We start from the raw sequence: 27,358 nt of genomic DNA on the forward strand, positions 1-27,358 counted from the left end.
TTCCACCCTCTGTCTTCAGCACCACAGTGGGCTCACAAGTCAGAGACTTCCTTCAGGTCATGGGTGGGGTTTGGATGCTTTGGCCCCCACACTGCCTGGCTGCACACCCTGCTGTAGTGCTTGTAGCTATGAAAAGCAGCAAACAGGCCTTCCACCAATCTTTTTCTCTCACAAAAGGATTCTTGCAAACTCATCATCATCTGTCTCGGGTATGGCATGCCACTACAACAATGAAAAAGGACCTTGTGCCACTGCAGTGACCCCAAAATGCCACACTGCTAATTAGATGGCTCTGGGAGAGAGAGCAAGACCCAAGACAGGAATATGGCAATGTTTCCTTTTTGCAAAAAGCTGCTGGGCTCCCTGGGAAAACATGGTCCTAGAAGTATAGCTGGGTTTTGGCCAGAAGAAGCAAAGAGAAGAACCAAGAGGGCAGGTATCGCTGCAACCATCCTATCACCTCTCAGAAATGGTTCCCACCCTCAACATCCACAAGGGCAGTGGCAGCCACCAGCCATCACCTGCTGAGGGAGGAACCACGGATTCATATTTTTACCTTCCATGTCAATATTTAGGGAATGTATCTTCTAATATATTCTACTCAACTGCAACAATGAAATGGAGAAATTCCATATACCCCAAAGCCCAATTTGTTAGTTATAACTTTGAACTAAAATTACTTTTAAAATTTCACATAGGGATACAAATCATGAATTTTAAAAATGTCTGTTGAACCAGATATATGAGCATTGTGAGCCACTTGAGTGTGTGCCTACAGCATTTGATGACTGATGCTGTGCCATATTTCATCGGGTTCTCTGAATTCTCTCTCTCTCTCTCTCTCTCTCTCTCTCTCTCTCTCTCTCTCTCTCTCATTTTTCAGAGGTGCTGGCCTTCAATATCAGCCTTCCAAGGAGAGCACAGCAGTGCAATTGTGATCAGAGAGCAAACATTCCAGATAGGAATATTTTGGTAGATTTTAAAAGAAACTCTCACTGCTGTCCACTGACTTAGAAAATATGATACATTATAAACCTCTTCAATATCAAGAGGCAGGATATAATGATTTGTATATTTTATTTTGACTTTACATGCGGTGTTAAAAACCCAAAGTACATATTATTTACACATCCACAATACAAGTTTACAAGATATCTATACATGTTAAAGTACTCTATAAAACAGTATAGAGCCACTTCACTTTAGGGTTACTTTTTTTTATGCCGTACCATTAAAAAAGATACAATCTGTGTTTACCTTTGCACAAATGGATAAAGCATTTAAAAATTAAATTAACAGGATAGAGACTAGATTCAATGTTAGAAATTCCAACATAAATACTGATAGAACTCACATTACAAACTACAAGGCAGCACAATGTTACAAAATGTTATCTGGGGTCACACAGAGTTACCACGCTGGGATTAATATTGGTAAGGTAAATTCAAACACGTTGGTTGTTGGTGGACTGAGTAGTGTTTATCATTGGTTGGTTTAATTTATTATTAATCTGTAATATTTTAGTTGCAAAGCAGAAGTGTTTCAAGAACAGACATTTTAGCTTTTGAGCTTCCAGAGATCACAGGAAATCATGTTCTTTATAAAAAACAATGTTCTCAAAGGAAAAGAATAACTGCATCAGTATTCTACATTCTGTATAAAAATGATCTGGTCGTCTGCATCCCATCCTCCCCCAAGTAACATCAGCATGATCACACGAAATCAGTTGAACTTATTTGTCTGACTAGGTCAGGAGCCTTCCTCTGCCGCGTTCCTTTCTAGATTAGGTTCAATAAACAATTGGGTGGTGTGCAGCATATTAACTGAAATAGTCATTGGGGTTGCACATCATCAACTGTAAGTGGTTTCTGCCAAACTATGCACAAATGACTCTAGATGGTTTCCGCAGGTGTCACATTCCCCGGGAAACCTCATTTGACTTCACATTATCACCGTCTCATCCTTAGGAAAGCAGGAGTGGAATGTTTATCATGGCAAAGGAGGTAATGCTGCTATTCAGAGGGGTTGTTTAACAATTAATTGTTCTAGGTTGCTTTTATGGTTTTTGAAAAGTCTTTTCAGGTGCTGGTTGGAAAACATTTACAACTGGCACTCAGTAAGTGATGTGCTATATTGAAAACACTTGACATATTTTAGTACTTCTATCATTCTCATGAATAAGGCACAAAATGCACAGATTCAGGTAAACTCACATGGGGTATTTACAGTATATTGTCATTACCTGCATGACTTAGGAGAAAATTCTCACATAACACAACATAGACAACATGATTGCACCACGGGTGGGTCATATGACCCTTCCTGCTAAGCCAATTACAATGTCCTCATATGCCTTTCTTTTGTCTTTTATTTTTCTATTTTTCTTTTGCCTTGGGGGTTGGGAGGAGGTCAAGGAGGAAAAAATTAACATATGGGAAACAACCAAACACCATCAAAAGAAACTCTTCATGGTGTGTCCGAGGTTAAATAGCGTGACTCAGGCTTTGATTCACAGTGGACGGGCAAATTTTACTACCGAATACTGGTGGATAAATCAAGGATACCTCATAATATCTCTAGCTTCTTAAGGTGGCAAGACTGGAATAGAAGTTTTAATGAATAGCAGCACAAAATTACTTGGAACTCTTACATTCTGGCATTGGGTACCACATAAATTAAGTTCATCATTCTGACAGCCAAAGGAGCCTCGATTGTGTTCCTTTCTCAAAGCTGAACCCAATGGGCTGTAGGAAGAAGTTGGTGTCTCGTTCAGTCATGCTCAATGTAAACAACTCCATAGCACAAAAAGACACAATGGGCACCTAAACACATCCTAGTGGGTGCAGAACTTTCTCTCTCTCTCTCACACACACACATACACACATGCACACACATACTTGCAACACAGTTTGTTGGTGGCATGAAAAAAAAATGCCACATATGAAAAAAATGCTACAGTTTGGGTCAAAGACTGAATTTTTAGCAAACTGCTTGGTAACCTACAAGTTTGTTTCTTTGAGACATTACCATCTTTTTTTTTTTTTTTGACATTTGTGCAAGAGGCAAGGTGAATGCATACATATTAAAATGTTCACATTTAATGGGAAGACCACACACAAGGGCAGTCTAAATTGAACCCATTTTCAAGTATTTGTTCACAGATTCTTCTGAGTACTGTATCAGCTCTTGATACTGGTAAGGTAGCCCTTGGGAGCTACACATCGCTTTAGCTTCCAATAAAAGAAATGGAATGACCAGCACCTTCCTTTGTTTTTCAGGCCAATACACAGAAGCCTCGCTGCCGCCGCTACATGTGGCAAGTTCTGATGTTGCCAAAGTGACAGTCTCTTTGGCCACTTGGTTCTTTTAAAATATAAGCAAGTCTCTTGTCCTAAAGGTACCCTTACAACATCATCCTCTCAACAACACGGACAGGATAAAGCCACACAGGAATAGCACACTCGATGCCTAGTAAGTGTATTTATTCAGTGGTCTGACAGATGTGGTTTGAGGAACAAAGGAAGGCTTTGGTGGCACATCAGGTTTTAAGGACGGTGTCCTCTTTAGTCCCGTCCTGGGAAGGGTACCATTACTGGTGTAGCTGCTCTGTCTGGAAAGGGAAGGCTGCAGATGAACACTCACGGGTGTCCCCTGAATGTAGTCCACCTTCGCCCCCGTGGGGGTGGGCATGTATCCTCCACGGTTCATGGTAGGCTGTCTAGATAACAAAACACCATTTGGTGAGTTTAAGTTTTTAGGCATAGCAGATATAGAGTGCCTCTGGGAAGAATTTTTGTGATAACCCCTTTGTCTTTCCAGAGAAGTCATTGGGACCCCAGGAGTGGTGGGGACGTCCACTCTCTTGGTTGGACTATTCCTGGGGAGTGTTGAAGGAGGTGAATAGAGTGATGCCTCCCGGTTGGGGACCTTGGGTGGGACCTCAGACATAGGTCCCACGGGATCCAGCATTAGTGTCTGGTGGGCCATTTGGATGTCTCCCATAATGGCTTTGGGGTTACTGTTTGGGTCATTCAGATGTTTCAGGAGATCATTGAGGGTATTTCTGGAATCCACAGAACGCCGGTGATCTCTCTTACCTGATGACTTTGTAAGAGGGTGATCAATACTTTGAAGCTTCTTTTCAGCTTTATGAGCATTGGAGTTTGAGAAAGATGTATTGTAGTCATGGGTAGCATTGGGAAGAACAATGGCACTGGGGATATGCCCATGACTTAGTGGGGAGTGGGGGGGAGGACTAGAAGGAAAAAACTGGGGGGTTTCTTTCCTTGAAGCTGCATGGCCGTGGGCCTTGTCTGAATGGCCCTTCATGGCCTGCAGGGTCTTCTGGTGAAGCACAGGAGTAGACTCTGGTGTGGGGAGAGCGGCCAGCTCTGGAGGTTGGCCTCGATGGTCCATCACCATGGATTTTGTATCTCCACTGGGTGGCAGCTCTTTTCGACTGGTCAGCAGGTTACTATAGAGTTTAGGAGAATCAATATTCTGTTGGTATTCCTTGACGGGGCTGTCAAAGAGACCATTCAGTTTTGCAAAACTTCCACTGGAATCTGTGCATGACTGGGCGGATTCTGCATCTTTATGGATCTTTCTGTTTTTCCGGACAAACATATCACGATAGCAGTATACTGCTACCCCTGCAATGAACGCCCCCAAAACAAAAGCAGCAAAGACACAGGTGATGAGGACGTTCATATGGACCATCTGGTTGGACTCTCCAGATTGGACTTCCCATCTCACACCTGCAACAGACACACAGGACAGGTTTGAATGAAGTGCTTTTAACAACAACATTAAACAGCAAATGGCTTCCACTGAGATAACACTACCTTCGACACTGTCCATGTGCTTAGCTTGGAGGGTCAGTTAGACTCCAAAATTCCACATATGTTATATATTTTTCTTTAATCACAATAGGAGCCCCAGAACCACATATGATTGCTGCAGATACCAGAATAACTCTAATCTCCCATTAATCTATATTTTTCTGTTCTTTCCCCCTCCAATCCCTCTTCTAATAGTTGTTAGAAATGTTAACAATTTCTGCCTTAAGAATAGAGTTACAAGTTATATATTTTCTAAACAGCTAATTTTAATCCCATAAAATATTTTGTCTCATGATTTTCTCCTAATTCATAAGTCAGGATTAAAGTCAGCTGCTGTGATTAGGGAAATGTATGAGTTAGCATGAAGATATATTATGTTAAAATAATTATGGTTATACAATTATGTTAAATTAACTGGATAAAAACACATAGATTGGTCACAAACTTAAAGCATCTACTTGGTCATTGTTAGCTACATATAGCTAAATATACTTTTATGTTTGCTTTTTTTTTTTTTTCATTCTATTTTGGGTGAAGCACTCTTGAATAACCTGCTATGTAAGAAATCCAGACAGTGTAAGGAAATATATTATGCATTAGTTAAGTAATATCATTAAATTATTTGGAGGTATTTGAGAAATATTTAAATTAGACCTAGAAGGAGAAGATTGAAATAGTTTTTAATTATTGTAATTTGTAATGCAACCACAGACATCTAACAGTCAATCAAAGAAATGTTAGTTTAAGAGGTATCCAAGTCTGTTACACGCTATACACACAGCTGTCCCAGAATAAGTAAGTAAGAGGGATTTTGAAGATTGTGTTGTTTTAGGTTAGTATTAAGGCCTTTGAACATTAGTTGTTCGGGGTTATGTTCAGGGTTATGGAATTCAGTGGCATAGTGAGAGACCAAGAAAGAGAAGCAAAAAGAAATGATATTACTAAAGAAAACAAAGCAGAGAGAGAGAAGAATGATTATAAAATTGTTTACAATGAAAATATATAAAACCAAAATCAACAGATGTAAATCATAATCGACAAAAAACAGTGCATAAAAACTGATTGGAAACCTGATACCATGGTTTAGTAAGCACTAAGGAATAGATTTTTTTTTTTCTGGAGTAATCTATCTAATAAGTAAAGGCAATAGGCAGCTATTTTATAACTGCTGCTGTTATGGACTGAAAGTGATAGTTACGGACAAGTGCTCTGTTATGCTTTATTGCTTGTGGCATTCAAGCAACTTGTTACCTCACATATCCTTTTGATATTGCACTTTGGATTGAAGCTAAACGAGAGGCTGGGAAAGGCTCCTAGACAAAACATCTGATATGAGGATATTTGCAATTAGTGAGTTTTGTTTTTTGATGTTGCAAGGGCAACCCTCGAAATTCTCTGATATTCAACAGCCTCTCAGCTTCCCCAGACAGAAATCAACACAGATTAGATTGTCTGAGTGGCTGTTTCACGAGCCATGTCTTCAACAGCTTTCCGCCCCTTTCATCTCTGCACAAATGCACTCAGATATAACCACAGAATGCCAGAGTCCCTGTGGCCAGTGGAACTGGAGGGGCAGTAAGAGCAGCTCCACTTGGATCCACCTTAGAAGGGCACCCTTCTTGGAGATGTTTGGAATCAGGTTTCTGCACAGTTAGAGATGAGTTCCCTGATGCGGCCTTACCCTTTGGGATACCCGATAAAGGATCAGTAAAATCAGAAGTGTTTGGGTCATCTTGAACTACAAATTTCCGGGAGCTCGTCAGTTTAGGTCTCCAGGTATCAATCACTTTGGGTGTAATTTCTGGGATACTTGCCACTGTGATAATAGAAGATGAAGATACCTCCATGTCTGTGGTGGCAAACAGATGTTCATTAACATGGGTAATATCAGAAGGCTTTTCTGATTGGTCTGTTGCATTTTTAAGCAAACTTTAAGTTAATGTAATGAGAAAGCTTGTTCTAAGATTTTGTACAAACACACCTGAGGAAACTACACCAAATCCCTTTCTTTCAAGGGACGAATAGAACCTCAAATTTAACAGTAAAGACACTTTAAGCAGATTTCAAAAGACATTAAGCCATTCCTACTGACTCTGTTTGGTATTAATGCTGCCCATGGAAAAGCTAATAGAAATCCCAGTGCAGATTATTTGCCATTTTCTCATTCTCTTGTGTGACAACATCATTTCCTCTCTCTCTCTCTCTCTCTCTCTCTCTCTCTGTGTGTGTGTATGTGTGTGTGTGTATTTTAAACAGTACTTTCCTAGATGGTTGGAAACTTTATTTCCTTTGCTGGGGAAGCTACAATGTAAGTTCATCATAAAATAAATGGTTAAGTCCGAGTAAACACTTGATGTTGGACCTGATAAACCAGCCCTGCCTGAGAGATTGTTCTGCTTTTTCACTGGCCTCCTGTCTATCTGTAGACTTCTCAACTGCACTGAGGGCCTCCTGTCTACAGTAAAGTACCATGTTCTCCAAAACGCCTGGGGAATTTCTTCCAAAGAGTTAGCATCAACTCACGCAAAAATAAATGGTATTTACAAACAGAATAAGGGTGTTCTGATACATAAGACCTGCTATCCTTTTCTCCCTCCTGAGAAATGAAATCACAGCGTGTCCCAGAAGAAGCAATAGAACTGAGAATCACTTAACCTTTTAGCAGGCCTCTTATTGATTTCTACCAAGTAGATTTCCTCCAAATGTAGGCCAATGTTTTCAGGCTAAAACAGAGACCCCCAACTAAGAACGGTGCCATAGTCCTACAGACTGAGGCTCTTCAACAGATATAGACAGAGGATGTGGAGAGCCCATGGACATCGTAGTACATCAAAACCCAGCAGAAGCCTTTTTCACAGCACTGACCCCATGACATTCAGAGATCCCAGGATTCCCACAAAACATTCAAAAAAGGTCTTTAAAACTCATAAATACACATTTTTTTTGGAGGGAAATGTGTATTTGTTTACTAGGTCTTAGGGAAGGTGAGAAGGGGAAAATTATGAGATCCTGCCATCCATTGAACACAGATGGCCACAGGGAACATTCATGATGCAAAGGTGAGAAAGAAGGAAGCTCGGGTGGGCGTGCGTGCAGCTGGAATGCAGTTCATGTCAACCCACTTGACTTTTCTTAAGGGGTGTGCCTTGTCAATGATGACTGTTAACATGCTACACAGGGGGAAGTGCTGAGTGAGAAACAGTCTTCTGGTGCCGTCAGTGGGATTATGAGTCAAAGCAGAAAAATGAAGGGCTGCCAAACTGCGCAAAAGGAGGGGAGAAGGGGCTGAAAATGCTGAACTGAAGGAAAGAAAAGGTTGTTAATTCAAAAAAATGAAAAAAAACTAACCAGATGTTGGACCGCCAAATATTTTGTAATCTGGTGTAGTTGAAGTAGGCAAAATTTCTAAAAGAATTAAAGGAACAAGTAATCAGTAAAAAGTAACCAAAAGAAAGCAAAAATTTATGAATTCCAATTAACTAAAAAAGTCAAAAGAAAAGACTACAAACTAAAAGATTAACCTACTGGTTAGACTACTCTTCTCTAGATTTTCTACAAAATTGTAAATGGTGAAGAAAAATAAAAATTAAAAAAAAAAAAAAGTAAGATTCTTTTCTAATGAATCCCCATGACCAAACGGCTCAGCTTTTGCGAAGTTCAAGTTAAATGCTAGGTGGTATGTGTCCCAAGGCATTAAAAGGCTTATTGTAAAATAATGTTCACGTGCAAATGTCAAAAGAAGAGGCAGGAGGGAATGGAAGAGTCCGTCTTACCATGGCAATCCCCTAGATGGGCCGTGTTGCCATATTCTGTGTCTTGTTCATATCCTCCAACGCTGTGGTTATGGAAAGCAAAGAAGTCTTCAGTTAGCGGCCTTCATAGGAACACAAGTGACATCCAGAGCAGAACCAAGAACACAGACTGATTAGTAAGAACGGGCAGAGACAACCAATCCACATTTCAACATAGCTTGCTAAAATGACTATTTCTGTTAAAATTTTAGGAGAACATGTAACAGAAGTGTATTTTTTTTCTGCTTCCCTTTTCCATAAATATTACTATGTCTACAATTTCCCAACCCTCTTACATTTCAGGTTTCCTTTTATCCTTCTCCCATATCAAAAAAAAAGAAAGAGCAAAACAATAACAACAACAACAAACAAACAAACAAGAGAGCAAAAGAAAAAGTAGTGTAACAGTTAAGTTTTCTAAGATTTCCAGCTTTAGAGACCTGGAGGAGACAGTTCATAGTTAATATGGCAGAGTGTACTTACAGCATCCCTGGGGTCACTCTCCCACAGGCTCCCTGGCTTAACCAGCCACAGTATGGGTCACGAGATGCAATGCAAGATCTGTATGAAACCAAACAGAATGTGGCGTGAATTTTCTCATCATCCAAGGTTTTGAGGCTATAAACCCCTGTGTACCTAAAGAAACATGATCTTACTTTTTACATGATCCATACCGCTCACAGCGGCTCAGGGGGATGCGGATAACGCAGCTGGAGAATGCCACATACAACGCATGGTGGTCTTTATCCAGCTGTAATGAGATGACCTTTTTGTCTTCTTCGTTCTCAGCATTGCACCTATTTTATGGGATACATGTTGAAGTCATAGGTTTAGTCAATCAAAAACTACACAAAAATATACAAGGCAGATGTGGTATGGTTTTGCAATTCCAGAGAACTGGGGAAATCCTAAGGAATAGTCTTGGTAATAAACCAGGCAAGGACACAGTTTGGGAATTAATAATTTATGTGATTCATCTGCTATGTCTTTGCATGGATGGTTAAGTTTCAGGCTGGACATGGGTTTATAAAGATTGCTTTCCTGTTAGGATGGTCAAAGGGAATTGCACACGTGAAGGACATGTTGGACCCTAAGGAATTCAAAGGATAATGATTCATAAATTTAAATCTTTCCATGCAACATGTTTCTGGATCTCTCCTAAGTCTTCTTTGCTTCATGTTATGTTTGTTTTAATTTTCCAAATAATCTCTTATATTTTACTGGTTGGAAGAAAATGCAAAACTATAAATATATTCTGTGCATGTGTGTGCTTGCAACCAACTGTCTGCCACATGTAGCATCCTGAAATATATCTACAAGGTAAGAGGGGTACTGCTAAAATGTTCTCATTTTCCACAGGTGAAAAACAGGGCTGAATTATTTTTAAACTTATCAACTGTTCATTTTCCTTGCCCTAGTGAGCTAAGGAACAAAAAACAAACAAACAAACAACAACAACAAAAACTAAAGAAGTCCAGGACTTATTTCAGTGAGGGAAAAAAAAATCACTAATATGCCAAACCACCACTAATTCAGAGAGCTGAAAGGAAATGACTAGCTGAAATATTCAGGAAATTTTTGGATAGTGCTGAAGAGCGTTCTCGTAAAATATACGTACTTTGCATGGTTGTAAGCTTCAATCTCTTCCAGTAATACGCTGTCATTCAAAGAGAAAGGATTGGTCTTTGCCAAAACTTTAAGTACCACACCGGCTTCAGAGCCAACAAAGATGACTGTGTAGTTCTGGTGGGGCCCTGCAGAACGGTCCACGGCGATGGCCGTCAATCTGTACCTGTCAGAGAAGGTGGGGAAGTCAGAGCTGGATGCCAACAGCAAGAGAGCAGGCAATATGCCAACAGGTCCCTGTTGCCCATGCAATCTCACCTGACTCGCGTCTTTGTGAACCAGGGCTCATCAGCAATAGGTGGAACAGCAGAGTCCATCAGGGGATGGGATTTGATGAAGGACAAGGTTTCATCCGGGAAATCGATGGAGGTTTTGTAAGCTTCGGCAAGGCCATGTTTTGCACAACAGCCAGGCCTGAAAGGAAAACAGTATTCATTTATCACCACCCCGCCCCAACTATATAGAGGAGTAAGTGCACATTTTGAAAGAAGAGGTCAAGAAAGCAAAGAGTCAGCAAAACCAGAGAAGCAATCTATTACCCTGAATTCAATGGGTTCTTCACATTCACATTCTTGGGGTGGTAGGTTACAGGGTCATGTTTACTGACTTTGTCAGAGAATTGCATAGGACCCCTCCCTGGTATGGGAGGTTGGCCCAGCTGTTCTCTGAGGATGGATGGATGAGGCTACCAATGTCCACAGGGTTTTGTTCAAGACAAAAAATCCTTTTCAACGTTTTTCTTTACCTTGGTTTTGGAACTTTATCTTCAGGGACTGCTGTCCAAACAGAATCTGGTGTTTTCTGTTCTTTGAACCGTCCTTTGAATACTTTTTCAATGTCATCCATGCTAAATGCACAGACTGCAGAACCAGGAATGCTAAAAGAGAGAGAGAGAGAGAGAGAGAGAGAGAGAGAGAGAGAGAGAGAGAGAGAGAGAGAGAAAGAAAGCCATCAAGAAGAGCCTGTTGACAATGGGCCCATGCTTGGTTCTGACAAACAAGCTCAGAATATCGTTTGAAGTGCCAGGGATCTGTTCTTACCTGTTGAGCTGAGTGGTAAACACCCCTACCACAGTAGGGATGCCATTGATTTGTATTATGTCTGTAATAGACTGCAGAACATCAAAGTAGAAAAACGAATCTCCAGGGACAGAACAGTTAAGCCGTGCCTTCAGAAATGATGTCCAGTGTTTCTCCAGTACCCGCTGGGAGCCACCCATGTCGTTTTTACATATGCGGGCCACTCGGGAATAGACAGCCTGCCCAGGGACAAAAGCAAAGCAAGGGAGTTAGGAACATGGAAGAGAAATGGAAACAAAATGCTGCTATTTCAGGGAGGGGCAGAAAATGCTAAAGATATCTGGTTCAAAAGAATCTAGCAGCCTTCTCACTAGGGGTCTATATGGTAAGAATGTAAACTAGATTTACCTGCAAGTAAAAAGGACCAATTTCTTATTCTGCCAAAATTGCTCCCCAGACCTGAGCTATCTGACTGCCTGTTGAATGAAAATCATTCCTACTCTTTTCTAACTTTGCTTCTCATACTGTTAATGAAATGTGGCATAGAAGGGACTGCAATGCTTTGAGATCACATGTGTTTTTTTTTATTGAAACACTTTAAATTGAACAGGAGCCTCTACTTTCTATACTGCCTTTTGACACTGAAAAAAGTCTCCACTATGAATGGATTTCAAGAGAGTAAAAGGAGCCTCCATAGCTCAAGGGTACCTGTAGAACATTCTCTATGGTGAAAGAAAAGAAATGAAAACATCTCAAGGCCCAAGACTGCTATTCCCACTCTGGCCATTGTTCAGGTGTTTTCTAGCAATTATTCTCACCATAAGCAACCCAGCTCTGAACTTGGCCTTACATGCATTGAACTGAGTGCTGGAAAACATGCTAAGAGAGCATCCATAATTACCAAAGTGGTCTCAATCCCATGCAGTGTAAGTCCACAATACAAATCAAGTACATATACTTGCCTTGCCTAAATTATTATGTTCTACAGCAATTTCTCGAAAGAAGAAATAGACATAGTTTCCGTATTCTATGGCATGAAGAAAGTGTGGCTCTGAAAGAAAAATGGAAAACGAACTGGTTCCTAAAGGATAATTGAATTAGCATATGACCCCGACTGCTAGGTATGACTGACAGATGTTGCATAGTTACATTCAAGGCCATGATTTAGAGGAGTCCCAATATGGGTGCGTTCAAGCTTCAGGGAACCCACCGTCTTCAAAGTCAGCTAATGGACTGTAAAAACGCCTGCAGGGAACTGAACCTCAGCAAAGGTCTTTGTTTCAACAGATTTATTCATTAACCTATTTAACTAGGGGAAAAAAATCTCTTACATTGAGAATAAAAAAAAAAAACTCAACTTCTAAAATCTAAAGAACAAAACAACTACAGATATAGACTAATCAATTACCTTTCCAAGACAGGTAAAAAGGAGTGAGCACATAGTATTATGTGCATTTAGAGTTAGACAAATCAGTACATCAAGAGAAGATGGGTCTCATTTTGTTTTGCTTTGAGGTCATCTTTGGATAAAGGCCTGGATGAACTAACCTTCCTGACATGCCTGCTAGTCTCCTCAATCCTCACAGAGGCTCTCATTCACCAAAGCAGGTGTCCTTATTCCAGATGAACAATATAAAGTCATGCACTGAGCTTCCTGATGGCCTTGGCTACTCTTCCCACATGAGTTATCCCACTATTCTCGGCGACCCCACGCCATGGCTCTTCAAAGGTACCTTTTATCCATTTGGAATCATATTTTATTGTGCGAAGGGCAGATCCATCGCCCATGCTTCGATAAATTACAGCATCACTGGCCAAGAAGTCAGCCACTGTGGCAGAATACAGCTTCCCATCTGAAACCGAAGTTATAATTTGGTAAAATAACCATAATTATCCTGCAGTGTGTCAGCCTACCTAGAGTGCTGTACCTTCTGTGGTGCTTTCACCTGTGTTACCGTTGTCTACACGACAAACCTGCACCTGATGCTCACAATCAACCTCTAACTGTTTGGCCCAGGGCATTACTTAATTTTATAGATTAGGGATCTAAATATCAAAAGCTAAGCAACTTATTCAGGGTCACTGGCTTAGTTGACAACAGAGCCACGTGTTCAGAATACCTGAGCACCACAATATCCTTGCTTTTAATTTCCTCTTTTTAAAAATTTTGTTCACAGATTTCAGCCTTTGAAATGCTGGTGTCAAGGTGTCTATGAGCTTTTTTTCTTCCTTTAAATTCTTTTGCACCTTCTGCACCATGGATCATTTATATTCATTACACTAAAGGTTCTTACCAGCAAAGAGGGCAACATTGGTTTGTCTGGCATCAAATGGGCATCGTGCCAGGCCACTAATTTCTTCTCCATCGTACTCTAAGGTATTCAACTACAAAAGCAAAATAAATAGCTGGTGTCACATCTGTTCAATGTACCTGTTTGAAGGCAATATTGCTTTATTTGCATTGAAATTCTATTTGAAGAATTCTGTTTTTATTCTTTTCTAGCATTAGCGATAAAACAAATTACTGAGTTATAGCGGAAAGGATCCAACTCTAACAGCATACCAGTGAGGGAAGAAACAGTGATCAAAAGAAGCACATCATATAAAATATACTTACCCTATAGTATCTACACATAGGATTGAATGCGTTGGTACCACAAACAAAAACCATCTCATCATTTCTTGGAACAAATACTTTGATAAAGTTGTGGCATTCATCCTAAGAAAAGATAATAATTAATATTAGATATTTCACATGCTGACATTGTGGTATCACATAGCCCACAAAAAGACTGAGTGGGGCAGGCCCTGTTAACTCACTTTATGTTTGCCTTTCATAGCACAGTTTTCTCTATCCTGTTGTCTTGACCTCCATGTCAGTTTCTGTATTAATCAAGCAAAATCAAAAGTTCAATTTTTAACTGATCATTTTTGGCAAGGAGGGGGACGCATTATTCAAATTCTGAGAGAAATAAAATAAATTTGCCATAGTTGCTCACCTTGCTTGGTATTACTTCTGTTTTGGGGATTTCATTTAAGTTTACTGTATAAACTTGATCCCTGATGGAAACAAGGCAATAAGTCATATCATGTGAATGTATAAAAATGTTAAGCTGCTTCTTATTTTATTTTTACAGATCTGCCTTTATTATGTTTTGGAGATCAGCTGGATTTTCAATATCTCAAACAAAGTCAACAAAGAGTACTTTTTCATTAGTGAGATGCTTTTATATATCATTGTAGTCAAGGAGCTAAGAAAGCTCTTCTCTCTAGGCATGGGTCAAACTGCTACTTGATATTAGCATAGACATATTTCTAATATTTGCTTGAATAATTCTAAGTTAAAAAAGAATAAAGAGAGATTTTTTTTCCCCTGCTGCTTTAGGAAAAAAGAATGGTGAGTGATTTCTTGATGGCAATAATAAAATAGCACTGCTGAAGGCTTTAGCTCTGTATTTTGTTCCTGGTACACAACACTGACTCTTCTCGGTGAATATTTTTGGCTACTTGCAATTCTTGATCACAATCACATATTAGTTTTTCATGAACTAGACACATTAATGCAAGCACCACAAGAGAAAAGAATTTTAATCTAATAAACCAACGAGAGGAAAATTACCTGCCAGCAATATAAAGTGTGTCTCGAATTTTCAACATCAGCTGAAAGTCCAGCCTGTGCTGCGATTCATTGCCTGAAGGGCGTCCTCTAAAAACCGGATATTGCCTTGAATCTGCAAGTAAAAATGGACTAAATCATCAGTCAGGATTATGGAGCTGAAGAATCAATATACAGCATTGATTAGCTGTATATACTAGTTGTAGAAGGGTTTTAACTAAATTCCTCTCTTAAGGTCTTGAATATAAATGAATAAAAGACGATGAATGTCAGCAAATGGCTTTTTTTCTTTTTACTGAAAATAAACAACCTATATACATGGATTGCTGCAGAAAAGCACCCCAAACTGCCCCATTGTCTCCAAACACTAGGAAATGATTACAGATAAATTAATATGTAAAACATATTAATTTAAAGACATGAAAATCTCTCTGAAAATAGATATACTTGGAAAATTGAAAAAAAAAATCCTTTCTAGAAAAGGAGCTGCTCTGGGTGACTTACAGTGATAGTCGACTGTATTGAGGGGCTCATCGTCTTCAGGAAAGCTGACGGCCCTCAACTGAGGAATCATCAGGAGCAGCATGTAGACACAAAGCAGGAAGAACCTCATGGTGGGCCACAAGGAAGTCAGGGCAGCCCCCTCCTCAGAAATCCCACTTAGCTACCTGGAAAACAGAAGCAGGTAAAAAATTTGGAAAAATTTTCAAAAAATTTGGAAAGATCGCTACACTCTCATGAAACTGCTTTCTCATTTGTAATCAGATCTATTTTCACCCCCAACTCCTTCCAAGGCACCCCTTCCATCAGGGATGCTGGTGGTGGTGGATCAGGTATTTCCAAAAACACAGGTAAAAGATGGCAGTGTGCCAGATTTGGTTAAAGCGTCTGGTGAGCATATTGCTACTTTAGGCAAACTGTCCAGAAGTTTTGAGGTAACTACGTATATCATCACAACAGAAATCACTAGACACACAAACAGAAATGCTGGCTCCTAACCTGGCAAGGAGACGGCCATAGTTGGGATCAGTCTTTTAATTAAACTCCAATCTGCACCCCTTCCCCCAGCCGTGAAATATATCCGACACAGGTTGTCTAAAATGCCCAAGCTGCCTCAAAAATATCCAGAGAGCTGAGACACTGTCATCCCTCACTGGCATTCGGCTTAAGGTGTTGCTGAGTTCCCAGCATTACCAAGCCTTTGCCTAAATTCTTAGCTCCTGAAGCTTAAGACCAACATGGACACGATGCCATGAGTGACCTTGAATCAAGGTGAAAGGGAAAGAAATGAAATGATTTCACGACAACCAATCAAGCAAAGCAGGGAGGGACGAAGCAGCACAGCTGATACCCGGCCACTAGGGACATCTACATTTTTACATAAAACCATTTGGACACAAACCAATACCCTAAGTACGCCTGTCCTCTTAGCTTTATTGGACTTGAGAGCTATAAGGGGCCTTAGGGACCATCAAGTACAACCCCCTCGTTTTTCAGATGAGAAAACTAAGGGAAAATAAAGGGACTCAGTGAATTGCATGGAGCGAGTCAGGACAGAACTTGGATCAGCTGGGTCCCTGTCTAGGTTTTTTTCACCAGGGTAGGTGGAGAAGATAAATGACTGGATTTTTTACTTCAAAAACATAGCATCACAAAAAGACTTTGGCAGAAGGAGGGGCATAGATATATTCATCATCTTTATTGAAGTGATGTTTCACAGGTGGTTAAATTGTACATTAAATATGTATAGTTTACTGTATATCAATACTTCAATTTAGCTATAAAAGCAGAACATTAAATTGTATAATAATTGCAGTAAAAAATTTAAAAGATCTTTAAATGTTGTCAACTTATTACTTATTAAAAAATAAATTAGGAGCCTGTGAGCCCATGGGAAGGGCATTTCTATGAAACTGTAAATGATCCATTTTGCAACAATACTATCTCTTCTGGAACCAAAATTGTCACTTCCGGCTACAATATTGAGCATAAAACATTTAGCTTTATCCTCAGTCCTATATACCTAGGAAGTTTTAAGGTGAATACAAAGAACCACTTCAAATTCTTTGTAATCCAATCACTCAACCAAGTACTGCCTGTTTTACCTACTTAATATCAAACATACAGGTGTGTGCACATGAATGCTGTGTAATATTTCTGTGATTAAAATAAAAATCAAGTATATGTGAATTTTGTAAATCTAGTTTTGCAAGGAGAGAATACTATTCTAGTAAAATTTTTCTTAATGGATGGTTAATCCAGCAGCAAACTAGTATTTTTAAAATGCCTTACAAAAAAGACTGACAAAAAGCGTGGCTTTTGAAGTCATCTGGCTACATAGCAGATTCTGAGCAAAGTTATACCTACATATAACCAGGCTGATGTTAAGAGTCTGAACAAGATTTGGGAAAAAGATATCTTAAATATTAAGGTGATCTGCTCTCCCTTCCCACCTGCTGCAGTCCGGCTGCAGCAAAATAACGGAAGGGGGGGGGTGACGAGCAACTTGTGTAGATTGACACAGCAGGAGTGGGAACCGTTTATTGTAGGACTGGAGAGGTATTTATACATTCCACACAGCTTATCTTAATTAACATAAACTAGATACAGCAGTCAACCAATAAGGAATCTCCACACTTAATGGCTCGCTGGCATTACTTCACAAATCACTCCCTCTAGCAAAATGCCACACGCCATCCAGACTTGTTTACAGACTCTAACACCCACCCCCACAAATGAATAGTTATTCTACACATTCTTTACAACTTGTGCCTATTTATCATGCTTAGAAGATGAAGTTAAAAAAAAAAAAGATACCACTATTCTACAATTCATACTCAATAGCTATGCTAATTTGGTTCTTTTATTGGGATGGGTAGCATGGGGGATTGAACTCAGGTGCACTCTACTACTGAACTATAACCACAGCCTTTTATTTTATTTTTTTATTTTGAGATGGGATCATGCTCAGCTTCCAAGACTGGCCTCAAATTTGGGATCCTCCAGTCTCAGCCTCCTGAGTAGCTGAGATTACAGGCAAGTGCCACTGCACCCAGCTGGTTCTCGTTTTTTTGTTGTTTTTTGTTTTGCCATATGCATATGTTTTCAATTGTTATGACATGATGGCTTCTTTTCTATCTCCTACGTCTCCAGAAGCAGCATTTTCCTGTCTTGCTTTTCCAAAGTGTTTTACCACTTACAAAGGCTCTAGAGAGTTGAAGCATAAAATAAAATGAAAAAAATGTTGCCCTTAGAAGTAGATTCTGCTATGACACGCATTCCAAACTTGGCCCTCTAGGTGGAAAGTCACTGGATCCTTCTACTGGGTCTCAGGAAAAAAAAAAAAACACAAACAAACCACGATTCCTAAGGAAATGTGGAAATATCTGCATGAAAACAACAAAATAGTTCTGTGAATATTCCTCCTCCATGACAGGTAAGTGAATGGCTCATATCAAGTAGGCAAGTCCCAGAGAGCAGGTCTCTCAGCTGTGACCCAGGACTGAAGCTGAGATGGACTCCCTGCTGACTCACTGGCAAGCACAGAGCTGCCGGCTGAACTATCATTTCCTGTAGCTCATTCATCTGACATTGCAGAGAGCACTTTTCCCCACACCCCATCTCTTGCCAACCTAATCCTCCAAAAATAAAGCTGTGCCACTAACTGCTTTCTGTCCCTACATAAAGCTTTATTTAAAAAATACTTACAGATTTGCTGTAGAAGTTATAAATGGAAATATTTAATGTTCTACATATATTCAAATAAGGCTAGGTGAGAACAGAGAGAATCTGGAAATATATGAGAAAAATGTCCCAAGAAGGAGAATTTTATGTAAGTGAATCCTTCAGACTACTTAGTCCTCACTATTTAAGGAAGAACCCCAGGATTTCAGGGCTCAGTAAAATCAGAAAACTAGTTATGTTGAATGAGGACAAGCCCAGAGGCAAGACAAATTATTAGACAAGAACATGGTCCTTGAGATTAGAAAAGCCTGAGTTCAAACCTATTTATACCATTTACTTCCTGGCTTATTTAACCTTATTTAAGTTGACTTACTCTAGGACTCAGTTTCCTCAAGTGTAAAATAAAGTAATTATCTTTACTACCTCATCAGATCTTCTTAGGGTCAAATGAGGCAATCTATATAAAGCATCTAACACAGAACTTGGTTGGTAGTGAATTTCTAGTAAAATTCAGTAAACGTTATGACCATTATTGTTAACATCTCATTGGACAGAAAGAATTTTAAAAAGCAATTTTCACTTGTTTATCTTGTATAGCTATTTGAAAATTTATGTATGTCCTTGTAACAATGACAGAGGTTTTCCTAGAGGATAAGGTACTTCTTCTTAAATCTAGATGCCCACTAATACAAGGAGGGAATTACTCTTCTCCTGCATAAACTGGTATTGAAGATCGTATTTCTATGAGGTTATTGTTTTTAGTCAGAGAGCAAGGTACCCAAGTAAGCATGTTTTGTCAATTTTTTTTGGCATTACATTCTCCCACAAATTCCTAATGTTGAATCCCAAATACAATGAGGGAAAGCTCTTAAAAGGAATTCTGAGCAGCCAAGACATCTTGTGTTTGAGTGGCATGATTCTCCAGAGAAAAGAGGTGCAACGAACCACACTCAGCACTTGATTTTACTCTGGGGGATTTACTCATCCTTAAGGTCTATACAAATGTGAGTGTAGCTAAAAATGAGAGTCATATTTTTGGAGTCTTGAGCTGAGGAAAAACTACAAGCAAACATCCAAGGGTTCTCTGAAAAGCTGCTCTACAAGAAAAACAAGAGGGGAGGCAGTGAGGACTAAGCTTTATAAGAATTCCACCCCAATCTCCAACAATTTAAATTCCAAGTTGAGAGTGTATGATCTCTCAATCTATGGCTTGCCTGAAAAGATAAGGTGAAATTTTTCTAGAGAAAGATAACATCATCCAGAGAATAGCTTTTTTTTTTTAAACATGCAATGTTCAATATTCATTCCAATACTAAGAGAAAAATAAAATAAAACAACAGAAGTAGGCCCAAAGATAACTCGGATATTACAGTTATCAGACATATGTTTAAAAAATAACTGTACTTATTTTATCAAAGAATAAATATAATGAGATGTAGAATTTCACCAGAGAATTGGAATCCACTAAAAAGAACCAAATGGAAACTCTATGACTAAAAACACAATAATGAAAACTTCCTAATAGATGTATTTAGCTGAAGAGAAGATTAATAAACTGGAAAATTGGTTGATAGAAATATCACACAAAACCAAAAGCCTAGAAAAAACAAATCACAAAATAAGAGATACGCATAATCTTGTGGAACTATCTAACACTGGAGTTTCTGAGAGTGAAGAGACAGAAATAAATAGGAGTAATATTTGACAAGATTAACAGCTGCTTTCTTTTTAAAAAATTGACAAAGGTCCACAAGCCAAGAACTTCTAAATACCAAGAAAATCACTTAGAAATATCGTAATCAGCCAGGTGTGGTGGTACACGCCTATAATCTCAGTGACTCTGGAGGCTGAGGCGGGAGTACTGCAAATTCAAGGCCAGCCTTGGCAACTTAGTAAGGCTGTAAGCAACTTAGCAAGACCGTGTTTCAAAATAAAAAATAAAGATAGGGGATGAGACTCAGCAGATAACCTCCTCTGGGTTTAATACCCCATACCAAAAAAAAAAAAAAAAGGAAAAGAAAAAAAAAAGAAACATCATAATCATTAAAATGGTGAAAACAGTGGTAAATTTTAAAAAAGTTGAAAGATATATTACCTTCAGAAAAACAAGAATTATCCTGACAGCTGACTTATCAATAGAAACAATGGAAAGCAATAGAATATAGAATAAGATTTTTAAAGTGCCAAAAGAAAATAAATTTATAGCCTAAAATTTTATAACCAGTAAAAACAATTTTTAAAAGGAAAAACAAAAACAAAAATAAGGGTGTTGGGGCTGGGAATGTGGCTCAGGCGGTAGCACGCTCGTCTGGCATGCGTGCAGCCAGGGTTCAATCCTCAGCACCACATACCAACAAAGATGTTGTGTCCACCAAATACTAAAAAATAAATATTAAAAAAAATTCTCTCTCTCTCTCTCTCTCTCTCTCTCTCTCTCTCTCTCTCTCTCTCTCTCTCTCTCTCTCCCCTCTCTCACTCTCTCTTTAAAAAAAAAAAAAAGGGTGCTTTAGACAAATAAAAACTTAAAGATTTGTTGCTAGAAGGCCTGAATTGAAAAGGAGTTCTTTAGGCAGGAAAATTTATATGGGAGATTAATGCTACTTCCTATGTTGCCATATTGAAATTAATAATCCCCAGGTAATGAAACTGGCATGTAGTCTCTGGCCCTTTAAAAGTTATATTAGTGCAAAGGAAATGACATCTACTTTATCCCTAGCCCAGAGAACCCAGAGATAACAGGGTGATTTTAAAGCTTTCTCCAAGCTCTCTTTTGGAGATGCCATTTCTCAAAGAGGAGCTGCTTAGATTCGTATTCCACTTACCTCAAGATCTGGAAATGGAGTTGATTCCCTCTGGTTTCCCAATGACTCTTTTGAACCTTGGGCCTCTGGGATCTTACAAAAAGTCTTTGCTTACTCCAGGTTCAGCCCCTCCTCTCTCTTTTATCTGGTAACTTTTCATACTTTCTCCAGCTTTCCAAAGATTTTGTAAGTCCCAGTGCATGGTTCCACCCTGGGAGGTCACCTTAAGAATCATAAGGTCAAGTTTTGCATGCTCTGATACTAATCTGCTGACATTCCAGCTTGCTTGCTTGGGGATTACATGACCAAGTCTACCTCCTGAAAATTTAATTCTTCTTGTACTCAGAAAATGAATGGAAGACAAACAGGGTGCAGACAGGCCGTGGAGTAAATGGTTGGATGAATGTGGTATAAAAAGTAGCAAAAATGGAATGCAGTCATGGGAGTCAGCTACCGCACATCTGGATGAGGACGTCTGCTCTCAAAAATATGGAATGCTTCAAGAATCCGTATGTCATCCTTGCACATAGGCCATGCTAGTCTTCTCTGTGTCACCCCAATTTTAGTATATGTGCATTGCTCTTCTTCTCCAACCTTGACACCCCTCTTCATTTATCTTAGATATAACAGTCAATGCTCACACATTTCCACAATACTTGCTTATGCTTCAGACTCCCTCATCCTCTGTCTGCCTGTCAGATTTTCTTATAAAGTCCTTGCCTTGGATGAACACAGCCATTCACATCTGCATCTCCTCCAGAGCACTGAGCGCTGGTGAAGACAACCACACTGTGAGAAAATTGGGTAGTCATGTAACAGAATCCTTGATCACGAATTACAAATAGCACCATAAAACTCGATAGAAGTCCTGTACTTCGCTACCACATCTGGCCAGGAATATACTTGCTTTCTGCTCACACTTTTTTCAAGGGCAGGTACTGGAGGTTAAACTCAGGGCCTTGCCTATGCTAGGCAAGCACTCTACCACTGGGCTATTAACCCCAGCCCTTGTTATTTTTGAGACAGGGTCTCACTAAGTTGCTGAGGCTGTTCCTGAACTTGCTAATCCTCCTGCCTCAGCCTCCCAAGTAGCTGGGATTACAGGGTTGCTTTCTCTCCACACAATCTTCTCTTCTGCCCCATAGTCACTGCAAATAGATAATAAAAGCCAGAAGACAAGAAATTCCTTAGTCTCCCTTTCTTCCCGTTACAAAGTACATCAACTATTTGTATGTTCTTTAAACCCAACTTCTTCATTCTTTTCTGGAATAGGAAGATGTTACTTATATTTCTCTCTAATTGATTGAATACTGTTCATTAGTATTTGTGCATGCCTCTCTCATGTCAAAAAAAAAAAAAAAAAAAAGGGAAAAAGCTCCTATGACCCCAGATCCTCCTGTCTCCCTTTTTTCTTCCACTCACAGACATTGAAGGTTATTCTCACTGGCCTCACTTCCTCACTTCTCACTCATTCTTCCACTTCCTGTATGCTGGCTCCTCTCTTAACAACATCTCTCTGAAAGACACTGATGACCTCCAGGTACCCAGGTACCCATATTTTCCAGTTCTATTTCATTTGCTTGTTGAGTAGCTTTACACACAGTTGATGGTTCACAGGTTTTTAAAACACTCCCTTTCCTCGCTACCCCTACACCACATTTGCCTGACCAAATTTACTCTACAGTCTGTCTGCACCTTTTTTGTCTCTCATTTATTTTCTAGATACAACAAGAATTAAATTTTCATGAGGTAAACCTGGTCGAGGGAAACCTGATCACATAATCTCAGAGGCCTCTAACAGCTTTATATTGTTCCCAGTAAAAAGCCCCATATTTTGAATGAGGCCTTTAAGGCTTTTCATGTTTTGAGCCCTGCCTCCCTCGCCAGTCCCATCTGGAGCCTCTGTTCCTCTTGTGCTTCTACCACTCTGACTCCATTTTTGGTTCTAGAATATTTCATACCACTGATTACCAGCACGCCTGGCTCCTGCTTGCCCTGTAGATAGACCTCCTTGAATTCCTTGGCCCCATTAGTCCTCCTTGGTTTTTGTGTTTGTGTTTGTTTTTGTTTTTTGTTTTTGCTTCCAGGGATTGAACCCAGGGGCCCTTAACCACTGAGCTACATCCCAAACCTGCTTTTTTTTTTTTTTTTTTTTTTTTTAATTTTGTGACAGGGTCTAAGTTGCTCAGGGCCTCACTAAATTGTTGAGGCTGGCTTTGAATTGTGATCCTCCTGCCTCAGCCTACCAACCCACAGGGATTACAGAGATACACCATTCTGCCTAGCAGTACTCCTGTTTTCAGAACCCTGGGAATTTCTTCTCAGTTCCTGGGGACAAATAGGTCTCATAATTGTCAATGCCTGAGACAACTGTACAAGAACTAGGGGTAAAAGGATAAACAAAAGTACAAATCCTGCATTGCACAATTCTGTGGAATCTCTCAAGGCTAGATTGGCATTTTGGACTCCTGTCTAACTTAGTTTTAAATAAAACTATTAAACAAACAAGACAGAGCAGCAGACCCCAAGAGAACAGGCATCATGAGTCCTACTCTTAACCAGCATTCTATTTCTTTTTTTTTTTTAAAGAGAGAGAGAGAGAGAGAGAGAATTTTTTAATATTTATTTTCTAGTTCTCAGCGGACACAACATCTTTGTTTGTATGTGGTGCTGAGGATCGAACCCCGGCCGCACGCATGCCAGGTGAGCGCGCTACCGCTTGAGCCACATCCCCAGCCCTTAACCAGCATTCTATGTTGAGAATGTTGGGGACTAAAGGGAGGATAGGTGTGGACCTTCAGTTGCAGCATAGGAGCACAGATACCCCAGAGTCTGTACAATTCTAGGGGCACTGTCCACACTGGAGTTGATGAGAATGATGGCCTTGGAATCATAGGAAGTATGATTGGCATCCTCACATGACAAAAGGAAAAAGGAGCCAAGGGCTTGGGAAGATTGCAAGACAGCAAAGAGAAGCAGGTTAATTGATATGCTTTAGAGCCTATCAATTAACAGAGGGTTGTTAACTGAAGGTCAATTACGAAAAAGAGGGCTAGGTTTATACAGCATTCATTCACTCGTCTGGATTCCAAGCAGTATGCTCTAGGTAGGACTTTGGATTTTAATCAGTGATTGATACCAGTGTTTATTTAGAATGGTCCGAACACTAGGCTTACAGCCTAACCTTTGTAGTACAAGAAGGCGGTGTACATTGAAATGTAAGGCCTTCTTTCACCTTCCATGTGTGGTGAGATGATGGGAGTAGATGCATTCAGATTCTGAAGTCCCCTAAGCAGAGGTGGGGCAGGGTCCTCTGAGCTCTTCTCAACAGTGTGGATAGCAACTTGCATCTGAGCTCACCAAGAGACTTTTGGCTGAAGGGGTGTCCTGGAGGGGCATCAGCTCTTGTACTGAAGGAATCTCTACTGTGACCTCACCCCGTGGCCTCCAGCACAAAGGTTTGGGAACCAGGTCGCATATGGGAATGACTCTATCTTCCCTTCCCAGGTGTTGTGTTAGTGACACTTCATCATTATCCATCTAAAACCTTGCCCCCTGGCATGTGGAGGAAGTGACAAAGCAGATCTCTGACTCACCTTCCTCACAGCTGCAGCTCTCCTGACACAGCAGAATCTGTGAGGACATGCCTTCTCAAGGAGCAGGGACCAGCCACAGTGGAGGACTGCAGACTCAGTACCCTAAGGAACAAAGCAGGGACCTTTCTTCTCCCACAGACACAGGCAGCAGAATTAGTCAGAGACTAGATACCCAGAGATCTGGGATCACAGGTTTGCTGTGTGACCACAGGCAAGTCCCTTCACCTCTGAGTTCATTCATGTGATAAATAAATCCAGATGAGAGATAAGTTAAAAGTGTTGGGAACATTTTTTTTCTCCAAAACTCTATGATCTCCTGAGGCCTGGAGGAAATGTTCCTATATCCTCTTACTATTATAGTTTGGATTTGAATGTCCCCCAAAGGCTCACGTGTTGAAGGCTTGGTTCCCAGATGGTGGTACTATTGGGAAGCAGTGGGAACTTAGAAGGTGGGGCTTAAAATTGAAGGAAGTAGGCCCTTGGGGGCCTATGCTTGTCACCAGGCCGATCTTCTTCTCTCTCTTTCCTTCCCAGCCACCATGAGATGAGCACCGCTACTACAACCCATGCTCCCCACCATGATGTTCTGTTTTGCCAAAGGTCCAAAGCAATGGGTCCAGGTGATCATGTCCTAGACCTCTTAAACTTTAATAAATCCTTCTTCCTTTAAGTGGATTTTCTCAGGTATTTTGTCACTACAGCAAAAAGCTGACCTATCATACTCAGATTACCCTGATGTGAGGCCACCATTCTTTTTCCTCAGTGTATAAACATCCAAGTGGCTCTCATCATAAACAGCATTTCCCCTCTCCTTGAGGCTGTCTACTGCCATCTCCCCTTCTCCACCTCCTAGCCAGGCTTCTTTGAAGGGAAGTCTGAGCCCATTGTTCCCATTTTCTCACTTTTACAATGTATTTCTGACTTATTTCATCCTAACTTAGCTCCTGCCTATCAACCACTCAGCTGCCAAATCCAAGGCAATCTTCATTAGAAATCTTCTTTCGTCTCCCTGAAGCATTAATTCATGTTGGGTCACTCCACTGATCTTGAGACTCCATCCCTGACTTCCCTATTTCTCTACCTCTCTAGCTACTTCTTTTCAGCAACCTTCCCCAAATCATCCAATACGTTCACCCCTGAGATGTGATTTTTCATGGTGCCAGCCTGGGTCCCTGGAGATTCACTCCCATTACACCTAACTTCTTCACTACTGTCCATTCTCTGAATCTCAAATTCACATGCCCAGCCCAGACCGTGCTCCTCAGCTCCAAAGTCTAGCTATCTAACTTTCTGCTAGATGCAATTTAAACGTGACCATTCTAAAACTCAACTTAAGATACTTTGCTAATTTCCCTGAAGAGCACAGGCTTGGAACTCAAAAGAGTTTGGATTTAGGTACTATCACTTATTAGCTATGTGATCTTGGACATGTTACTTAACTCCTCAAAGTCTGAAGTTTTCCTGTCTAAAATGAGGATATTAATAGCATTAATATTATGATGGTTGGGTGTGGTGGTGCCCATTGGTAATCCCAGTGACCTGGGAGGCTGAGACAGGAAGATTGAAAGTTCAAGGCCAGCCTCAGCAACTCAGCAAGACTCTAACCTTTTTTTTCCCTGTATTATCTCAGTGGTAAAAGTGCCCCTGGGTTTAATCCCCAGTATTCCCCTCTCAAAATATCACTATGATGATTTAGTGAGATGCTCTACAAACTATAAAGGCAAATCCCTTCTATCCAATAAGAATCCAATGAGTACAATTATTATTATTGATAGTTTTCATATCACTTGAGTCTTAAACTTGGAGGTCAACCTTGATTGCTTCATCTCTTATCATCCTCTCTTTAGAACCTGTCAGCACATACTATTGATTTTGTTCTTCATTGTTCTAGAATACACTCTTAACAGATTTCTGCTCTCCTAGACTTGTAGTTCATTCTCCTCAAAGACAACAGAATCGTTCCAAAACACAAATAGCATCACATTACTTTCCCGTCTAAAAGCACGTTAATGGTTCCCAAAGGCCTATATGTAAAGTCCGAATTCATTTCCAAGATTTACAAGGTCTCTACAATCTGATTTTTGGCAGCTTCTCCTTTTCACCCACGATCCCTCCCCACCTAGATCTCAAAACAGTGTCTTCCGCACACATTATTCTCCCTGTCCTTCCTCAAAATTATCTACTAATCAACTCAGAACTTCCTTGATCTTCTTCCCTTTTCCATTTCTTCCCTCACCCCAGGGTCTTCTCTACCTGCCACTGAGCTCCACTCAGGATGGATAATTGCACCAGAGGAAAAAATAAATACGTGAAAGAGAATAAGTACATAAATACGCAACAGAACTCAGGTGTCTCACATCAGCACAGGCATCTTCCTGCTATGG

General features: G+C 40.1%; 1 protein-coding gene and 1 pseudogene across 16 annotated transcripts in view; both read right to left on the minus strand.

Moving 5' to 3' along the window:
* Window positions 1-3,461: 3,461 nt before the first annotated feature.
* The window catches only part of Sema6d (semaphorin 6D), a 579,921-nt gene continuing 556,024 nt past the window's right edge, over window positions 3,462-27,358 (minus strand). For 4 of the 16 annotated variants that reach the window (XM_078049659.1, XM_078049658.1, XM_078049657.1 and 1 more), the window contains 18 exons: window positions 15,398-15,561; window positions 14,897-15,008; window positions 14,277-14,337; window positions 14,098-14,160; window positions 13,895-13,996; window positions 13,572-13,662; window positions 13,011-13,130; window positions 12,240-12,328; window positions 11,299-11,516; window positions 11,004-11,135; window positions 10,517-10,672; window positions 10,251-10,424; window positions 9,289-9,429; window positions 9,116-9,193; window positions 8,615-8,715; window positions 8,190-8,246; window positions 6,523-6,690; window positions 3,462-4,757 (listed from right to left, as the gene is read on the minus strand). In XM_078049659.1, the coding sequence (XP_077905785.1) occupies window positions 3,469-4,757; window positions 6,523-6,690; window positions 8,190-8,246; window positions 8,615-8,715; window positions 9,116-9,193; window positions 9,289-9,429; window positions 10,251-10,424; window positions 10,517-10,672; window positions 11,004-11,135; window positions 11,299-11,516; window positions 12,240-12,328; window positions 13,011-13,130; window positions 13,572-13,662; window positions 13,895-13,996; window positions 14,098-14,160; window positions 14,277-14,337; window positions 14,897-15,008; window positions 15,398-15,506 (3,261 nt within the window). In that variant the 5' untranslated portion in view covers window positions 15,507-15,561 and the 3' untranslated portion in view covers window positions 3,462-3,468. Of the gene's footprint in view, window positions 4,758-6,522; window positions 6,691-8,189; window positions 8,247-8,614; window positions 8,716-9,115; window positions 9,194-9,288; window positions 9,430-10,250; window positions 10,425-10,516; window positions 10,673-11,003; window positions 11,136-11,298; window positions 11,517-12,239; window positions 12,329-13,010; window positions 13,131-13,571; window positions 13,663-13,894; window positions 13,997-14,097; window positions 14,161-14,276; window positions 14,338-14,896; window positions 15,009-15,397; window positions 15,562-21,399; window positions 21,422-27,358 lie in introns of those variants that run through there. The other 12 variants (XM_078049671.1, XM_078049660.1, XM_078049661.1 and 9 more) reach the window with 12 other exon arrangements.
* On the minus strand, window positions 21,862-21,960 carry LOC120886962 (U6 spliceosomal RNA; annotated as a pseudogene).

This window comes from Ictidomys tridecemlineatus, chromosome 5, assembly GCF_052094955.1.
Source record: "Ictidomys tridecemlineatus isolate mIctTri1 chromosome 5, mIctTri1.hap1, whole genome shotgun sequence".
Taxonomy (NCBI): domain Eukaryota; kingdom Metazoa; phylum Chordata; class Mammalia; order Rodentia; family Sciuridae; genus Ictidomys; species Ictidomys tridecemlineatus.